At 52.0% G+C, this 8,052-nt stretch overlaps 1 protein-coding gene across 2 annotated transcripts; it reads left to right on the top strand.

Moving 5' to 3' along the window:
* Positions 1-1,167: 1,167 nt before the first annotated feature.
* On the top strand, positions 1,168-5,728 carry KLF4 (KLF transcription factor 4). Of its 2 annotated transcripts, XM_062018944.1 has the most exons (5): positions 1,168-1,575; positions 1,657-1,774; positions 1,905-2,799; positions 2,915-3,079; positions 4,640-5,728. In XM_062018944.1, the coding sequence occupies exons 1-5, from the start codon at positions 1,571-1,573 to the stop codon at positions 4,813-4,815; spliced, it is 1,359 nt and encodes a 452-aa protein (XP_061874928.1). In that variant the 5' UTR covers positions 1,168-1,570; the 3' UTR covers positions 4,816-5,728. The 2 variants fall into 2 exon arrangements, with proteins under 2 accessions (XP_061874928.1, XP_061874927.1); XM_062018943.1 differs by having other exon boundaries at positions 1,168-1,774.
* Positions 5,729-8,052: the final 2,324 nt, after the last annotated feature.

Raw genomic sequence — 8,052 nt, 5'->3', positions numbered from 1 at the left:
TCATCGTTAAATTACTCGGGTTCACGTTTGCAAATCACGCAGAGCCGGGACTTCACCCCTCCCGCCCGACCAGTCGCTGCGAGCGCCGGACAGCGCGGCGGGGCCCGGCCGAGGGGCGGCAGCCATGGCCAGTGTGACAGGCCGCTGGTCGCCCCGCCGCCGGGCGAGCGGTGCCGGCTCTCCATTGCCCTCTGGAGGAGCAGGGCCGCCGCTCGGGCCCGCCGGAGAGCCCACTCCTCTCTCCGTGGGGTTTCGCACTGTTTTGGGGTTCTTCTTGATTACTTTTTTCCCTGGAATATATCCAACATTGCACCCACAGTGCTGCAACCCCTAAACATACTCCAGCCCGGCCATCCGCCCCGTTCCTTGGCGGGGACTGGCTGGCACCAGCCCCGTCCGCGCCTGCAGCCCCGCGCTGCTCCACCGCCGTTCTGCGGCCACCGCCCGCCTGCCTCCCCCTCCGTCCCCAGTGAGGTCAAGTCCCTGTCACGAAAGAGGCCATTAGCCAAAAAAAGTCCATTGCTGGCACGAAAGGAGGCGCGTAAACAGTCTCACCGCAGGGGCGTGGTTCATAAAAAGAAAGTTAAACTAACGAAGACAACTAAAAAAAAAAAAAAAGAGCATAAAGAAAGACATCAGACGAAGAAAGAGACAAAGAAGAGGAAAAGAAGAAGAAAAGGACAAGGAAGGCGGAGGCGCCGCTGGGATTTCGGGACGGTTTATTTCATTTCTCCCCCTTTCACTCCGCTCTCAGCCGGCAGTGTTATGTCGGTCCCGGCACGCGCCGCGGCTCCGCAGGAGACGGCGATGCCGGACCGGAGCGGTGCCCGGCGCACGGTGCCCGCTGCGCCGCCCTCCCCTCCCCCGCCGCCGCCGCCGCCGCCGATGGTGCGCGGGAACCGAGCGGCGGTGCTCGGGCATCCCCGGCCTTCCCCTCCTCCCCCGCGCCCGCCCCGCTAGCGTCACGCGGCGCGCGCGGCAGCCACCGGCACGCGGGCGGGGCGGGGGCGGGGCCTCTGTCCGTCCCCCCGCCTCGTGCGCCCCGGGCCCCGCCTCTCCCCACGTGTCAGTTTGTTTTCGCCGTCGCCAAGGCGACGGTGGGCGGGGCGAGCGCGAAGTGAGTTTATATAAGGGGTGGCGGCGCGCAGCTCTGGGTAGTGCCGAGCGGGGCGCGGCGGAGGTCGGAGGAGTAGCGGCACCAACAGCAGCAGAGCGCGAGCCCGCCCGGCCCCTCCCTCCCCACTGGCACTACCGCACTCCGACCGTCCCGCGCGGCTCCCCCATGGCCGCGGCTCTCCGGAAAGCACCTCCCGCCACCGCCCTGCCGGCGTCGGAGCCGCGTTGCCGGGCGGCGGCCGCCTCCCTGCGGCGCCGCTAGCGCCCCGCGTCGCGTTTACCTTTCTCTCCGGTAAAGCTGCGAGGAAGTGCGCTCCCGCGGCAGCGCCCCAGCGGCGCTGGGCCGCCTCTCCGCGACTAGACGGCGCGCCCGTGTCACCCCTACACCCTCTCGTCGGCTGCGCGCGGGACGACGGCGGCGGCGGCAGCAGCTCGGCGTGAGGACCCGACGCGGATGCGGTGGGTGTCGGGCGCGGCCCCGGGCGCTGCCCTCCCGCCGTCGCCGCTGCCTGACGCCGCCGCGCTCTCCCCCACCTGCAGGCAGCCCCCCGGCGAGTGCGAGATGGCCCTCAGCGGCACGCTCCTCCCTTCCATCGCCACCTTCGCGGCGGGCGCCGCGGGCCGCGAGAAAGCGGCGCGGCCCGCGGGCCCCGGCAACGTGAGTATCGGCGTCGGGGCGGCGCGCGCCGGCCGGGACGGGGCTGGGGCGGGGGGCGGTGGGGCCGGCCGGGGAGGGTACTACACAGCGGCGGCGGGCCCGGGGCTGAGCTGTGCCCGTCTCCCCGCAGCGGTGGCGGGAGGAGCTGTCGCAGCTGAAGCGGCCGCCGCCGGCGCTGGCGGCGCGGCCCGTGGAGACGCCGCCGTCGGAGCTGGAGGCTGTCGCCGCCCTGGGGCCGCGCCGCGACGCTGAGGAGTTCAACGAGCTGCTGGACTTCGACTTCATCCTGTCTAACTCCCTCATGCACCAGGAGCCCGCTGCCGCCGCCGTCGTGGTGGCGCCTCCCGCCGCCGCCCCGGCCCCCACCACCAGCGCCTGCCCCGCCGGGCCCTTCGCCTACCCACAGCCGCGGCCCGAACCCGCTAGCCTCCTCTACGGCAGCGGCGGCATCCGCGACGGGGCTCCCACCCCAGCTTTCAACCTGGCCGACATCACCGACGTGTCCCCCTCGGGAGGCTTCGTAGCCGAGCTCATGCGGCCCGACCTGGACCCGGTGTACCTGCCAGCGCCGGCAGCGTTGCCGCCCATGGGCAGCCTCCAGGGCAAGTTTGTAGTGAAGGCCGTGGGCGAGTACAGCCACCCGGGGCTCAGCACCAAGAGTGGGCCCCCAGCCACCGCACCACCACCCAGCACTGAGGGCCCCAGGGCCTCCTACAACCCTTTGCCACAGATGTGCCCCAAAATCAAGCAGGAAGCTGCCCCGCCATGCACCCTGGCCCCGCCACCACCACAGGGGAGTGGCTCCCGAGGAGCCCCCCAGCACGACTTCCCTCTAGGCCGCTCACTGCCTACCCGGACTACGCCTTCGTTGGGACCTGAGGAGATGCTGAGTGGCAGAGACTGCCTTCCGCCTGTCCCAGGGCTGAGCCACCCACCGATGCCACTGCCCCCAGGGTACCCCTCAGCCCCTGGTTACCCCACCTTCCTCCCTGAGCAGCTGCCACCTGGCACACTCCAGTACCAAGGTGGGTCCCCATGCTTCGGTGGTAGGTGTACTGGGCCACTTCGCCAGCGGGTTTGCAGGGCCACCCGCTTTGGCACTGGCGATGGCTGTGCTCACTGATCTCTGTCCGCTTCTAGAGCTGATGCCACCAGGGAGCTGCCTGCCTGAGGAGCCTAAGCCCAAGAGGGGACGCCGATCATGGCCTAGGAAAAGGACAGCCACACACACCTGCGACTATGCAGGCTGCGGCAAAACCTACACTAAGAGTTCTCATCTCAAGGCGCATCTAAGAACCCACACAGGTTAGTCCCAGTGTGGAGTCAGTGGGATGCCTCAGCCTGAGGGGCATGCAGTGAGCCCCTTGGACGTTGAAGAGGGGCTAGCACAAGAGGAAGGCTAAAAGTAACATGTTGTAACCCTTCTCTGCTGATTTTCCCAGCTCTTTTCCTCTCTTCCATCCTCCCTCGGCTGCATAAAGTCCTGTGCAGCATATACTTATTGGCTCAGTGTTTTGCTTAATAGTTCAGAATGACTCAGATGTGGGAGTGGATGGGTTTCTTGCCAAGGCAGAGTTTGTTGCTTCTCTCTTGCTATGTGGCTACTTAATTAGCAGGTAGTTGGAAGTCGAATGGGATTTGTTGCTCTAGATGATGTTGGCCCGCTTCTGAGAAGGGAGCAGACATCTCTAAAGTACTGCTCTCTTTGCTTGTGGTTAAATGTTTTGTACACGTGCCCCACTTGCCTCTGCTTGCTCTATTGCAAGAGACTGTGTACCTCTGTAATCTTCTGTGCTGTTTCTGAGGAGTGATGGGTCCTGTACGACTGGGGATTTTGGGTGCATCAGCAGCATTGACAGAATGCCTTGTCTAAAAGTGGGTACCACGTCTTCCCCTGCACCAAAATGGTGGCATTTAACATCTGTATGGCTACTGCTAGAATTCAGATAATATCTGCCAAAGTGTGTGTGTGAGCCCGAGTTCAAACTTTACCCACACAGCTGAGTGGAGTGTTGCAGTTAAGTGAGCTTGAGAAAGCAGGTACATCATGTGTGGTTACAGCAGCACAGGCATTCTGTAACCACGATTAAAAAGCCAGGACATTTGCATAATTTAAATCCCTCTGGAGTATGAACTCGATTCAAAACTTTCTCTCAAAGAGGCAGTGGGGAAGGGAGAAACTGCTGGTAGCAGAGCAGTTAGGCTACATCCACAGCTAATGGTGGGGTTTGGAGGTGGAATTGGTGGTCTTACCTTCCCTGAGCTGGGCAGCACTGTCTTCAGTATGTGTAGGACCATGAAGCTCATCTTGCTGTCAACAGTAGCTTTCTTACAGTGAAGATGGTAAGATTAAGTTCTTAATCAAGCTGAGTAAATGAAAATGGTTTCCAGCTGTTTTTCTTAATTCTTGAGACCTACAATTATCTAAATGCATTATGTCTGCTGAGCTATTTCTGGTTGCTGTTTGATTGTCTAACATTAACTGGCAAAAATACACTGTTATTATCTGAACTTGTGTGCTCTGAAGCCTTGTATGCAAGACAAACTGTAGAAATGAGCATTTTAGTGAAGATTTCAGTGGCGCCAGCATTTTAGAATGAAGTCTGTCTTGAAAGGCAGTCTTAATCTTTCAGTCTTTGTAGTTTGCTTGCAAACTGCTTCAAGAAGTCTGTTGCGTTTTCTTTGGCGTCTCCACTTTCTTCTTACCTGGGGCAAGTGTGTTAGTGCTTCTTGAAAGAAAGGCATTAGAAGATGCCACGGGGGGGGGGGGGGGGGGGGGACGACGGACGGACACCCCAACAAACTGACATGTTTTTATCTGCTGTGGTTTGTTGTTTGTTTCTGTTTTTGGTTTTTTCCCCGAAGGTGAGAAGCCTTATCACTGTGACTGGGAAGGCTGTGGGTGGAAGTTTGCCCGATCCGATGAACTTACTCGTCACTACAGAAAACACACGGGCCACCGCCCTTTCCAGTGCCAGCGATGTGACAGAGCGTTTTCCAGGTCGGATCACCTCGCCTTACACATGAAGAGGCACTTTTAAATGGAAGCAGTGGATCTTTCCCCAGCTGCTGCAGAGATTAAGTATTTTACAGCACAAGGACTGTCTTCTGCAAGATGGGGAAAACCCAGTTTAAGCACTACAGGCAACCAAGGTGAAGTCTTCCAAAGAGTGGAAAAGAGGGATACTTGCATATAGATGTTGCAACTTCTTTTTTTTGTTTATTTGTTTTTTAAATATATCTATACATTTAAAAGAGAAGAGAAGAGAACCAAAAACATTGGGGTCAATGACTGGATTCTTCTATCATTCCATTTGTAAATTCAACTTGAATTATTTCCGGACTACAAAATGTCAAGGAGTGACTGGAAGTCATGGATATCAGGGTTAAAGAGACTGTGTGTAGTTTGGAGGGTGGGGATATTACACAGGGAAATGACATTCCCTTAATTTTCTTTCAATGCAATATTAGATGTAAATGTCATCTTGTACTTCCCTTTTTTTTTTCCTTCTAAAAGCCATTACGATGTTAAGAGGAGGAAAATTCAGGTACAGAATTATATTTTAAAAGCCTATTTCATGGTGCTTAGTGACTGTTGGTTTTAGAGGTACCAAAAACAGGAAGCCAAAGTTCTCAAACTGCTGCATATCTGACAAGGAAATATTTTTGTCTTCCGATCTCCAATTTTGACCTAAATCAGGTAAATAAACCTGGTTTATCTTTTTTTTTTTAAGGAAAATAACTTTATGCAGGCAGTCTGTAATGCACTGTGGTTTCGATGTGCAATAGTTTGTACAATGGTTTATTCCCAAATATGCCTTAAGCAGAACAAATGTTTTCTAGATAGTTCTTTATGTAATAAATGTAATATAAATTTAAGCAAACTTTTATTTTGTATATTTGTAAACTACAAAGTAAGAATTAACGTTTTGTTGGAATTTGTATTTTGTGTATTCAAGTGGAAAATAAGTTTTAAATAAACATAATATTTTCGCTGAATCACTGCTCTGATTTTCTTCTGTGCCACGGATATGCCCAAATTATTAAGAGTTTGTTAGTGATGCAGTTTCCTAAGGCAAGGAAGTGGGCTGCTGGTGCCGGAGTTTTGTAGTCTCAAGACTCTGAAAGACAATATTGTGTAAGTGTAGTGCTGATATAACACATCTTTTTAGGGAAAAAGGTGTTCTGACAATTTCTACCACTTACCTCACCTGCATGATGAAACTGCTACTTAGTGTTTTTAAGGTAACTTAGTCTGAGTTAGAGGAAGTACCTCTGGTTGGAGACATTAGATGTTGCCTATTCAAAGATAATTCTAGAGTTCTTTTTGTAGTGGTCTTTTCAGCATGAAAAATTTCTAGCTTAATTTTCTTGGACAAGCAGCGTAACCACTTTCATGCAGATAAAATGAAAATCAACTTGAGAAATGTCACAAAGCAAACAACTTGAGGAATAAAGAGTGCAGGCATGAAATGCGTCTTAACAACAAACCATGGGGTTTCTTTTGGAGTGTGCTCTGTCCTAGGAATTCAGTGATGTGGTAGTGTTTAAAGAGGCACAATTCTTGACAGAGCCCTGGTGTGTGTGTGTGTTACTTGGGAAGTCTGACCATGTGCAGCTGTGCAGTGAAGGTTGCCTTGCGGTGAGGCCCTGCCAAGTACCTTTAGCTACACTTGCTGTGCTGCAGTTAAACACAGTGAGCCTACTGCAGCCCTCTGGTCATCACCGTTGTCATACCTGTCTGTAGGGTCCCCTGTAATTTCTGTACCAATGTGTAGCAACAAGATTTCAACATGAGTGCTGGATGTAGAGGACCTGTTTTTTTTCTTGGTCCTCTTTGTAAAGAGAATCTTTGTAAAGGTCACTCTTTGTGAAAAAGAAGAAATAATTTCTTCCTTTTCACAGGTTTAAAATGTCAGCTAGGAATCTGGATATATGTAACGTTCAATAAAGCTGGGAGTGGAAAGCAGGTTATAGGCAGGAGCCATTTGTATTTTTTGTAACAAAATGAGAGTGGTAATACCAACTTTGTTCCCAGATACGCCTTCAAAATGCTATTGAATTTCACATTTTGATGTGTTCCTTGTGTGGTGGCTAATGCCATTTCTTTTTAAGCCCATGTAAGTAATGATGATGCAGAAAATACTTCTCACCCCTTACCTACTAGGCATGCTTTGTTCAACTGAAGGCTATCTTTGTTGGTTTGATTTTATGGTAACATGGGGAGTAAGGAATGTTTTGTTTGATTTGAAAATAGCAAGTATTTAAAGCTGATTTAAAGTTATGAGTCATCCTGTATCTGAAGCTTTTTCCCTGTGAAAACTTTTTACAATTAAACTATTTTTTATGTCCCCCTTTGCTCTGCCTGTGTATTCTGGATGAGACGTCCGAGAGCAATGTTGTAACTGGCACATATTGCATGCCTGAAGTGTTTTGTCCCATCTCAGTAACACTGCAGCACACTTGGGTAGCTGTAGGGTCACCTCCGTACAGCTGCTGTCCAGAACCTTTTACATCTGTGCAAGGCCTACATCCACATGCATCTGTAAGTACTGAAATCTGAAGATTTCATGCGAGAAACTTGTTTCTTTTGCTTTTAAATTGTTCTGTCATCATGCAGCCTTCTTTCAATAAGACGCTCTAGTATTTAGTATATGCATCGTCCACCTCAGCCAAATTCAGTTTCTACTTGATAGCTTTATAAACCCTAGGTTTGCATTTGCTCAAATAATAGTGTTCTTGAAACAAGGTTCTATTCTGCTTCATTTCTTGAGGGGTTTGTGGGATTTTTTTTTCCCCTTTTCTGTTTTTCCTGATCCTAACCAAGCCATCTCCCTGGGTAACTTCCTTTGCAAGATCTAAACGGCCACAGTTGTAGCTTGGTATGCAAAAAGGGATGCTGCTGTTCCTTTAATCATTTCCAAAATGTTACTCCTATACTTTTGGGACAGGAGCCGACACTCAATTTTTGACATACAGCATGCGGTCCATGAGAGACAGCCCTTGTTCTTAAGGATGTCTCTGGGCAAAATCTAGAAAGGGGCAGTTGCACCAGCTGTGCTCTGATAAGTTAGGTAGAACTAGGAAAGAGCACATTGTGTTTTCCACTTGATTCATGGTGTCTGGCATCCCGGAGTTGTGCTTATGTGCGAGATTGTTCATGGGTGTAGTGGAGCAACGTGTGTATCAAAAAGCACATCTCATAAAACATGTGTAAAACACCAAGCGGTCTTGTAAGAGTGTCTTGAAGAACAAGATTCATATAGCATTGCTAAAGC

This window comes from Colius striatus, chromosome Z (assembly GCF_028858725.1).
Source record: "Colius striatus isolate bColStr4 chromosome Z, bColStr4.1.hap1, whole genome shotgun sequence".
Classification (NCBI taxonomy): domain Eukaryota; kingdom Metazoa; phylum Chordata; class Aves; order Coliiformes; family Coliidae; genus Colius; species Colius striatus.
The sequence above is the reverse complement of the archived record's forward strand: the minus strand, read 5'-3'. Positions and strand labels throughout refer to the sequence as shown.

Excerpts from the sequence above, each read along its gene's own strand:
- KLF4 (XM_062018943.1), top strand. The coding sequence starts at position 1,571 with ATGCGGTGGGTGTCGGGCGCGGCCCCGGGCGCTGCCCTCCCGCCGTCG. Across the intron at positions 1,775-1,904 it reads GGCCCGCGGGCCCCGGCAAC|CGGTGGCGGGAGGAGCTGTC; the intron begins GTGAGTATCGGC and ends GTCTCCCCGCAG. Across the intron at positions 3,080-4,639 it reads GCATCTAAGAACCCACACAG|GTGAGAAGCCTTATCACTGT; the intron begins GTTAGTCCCAGT and ends TTTTCCCCGAAG.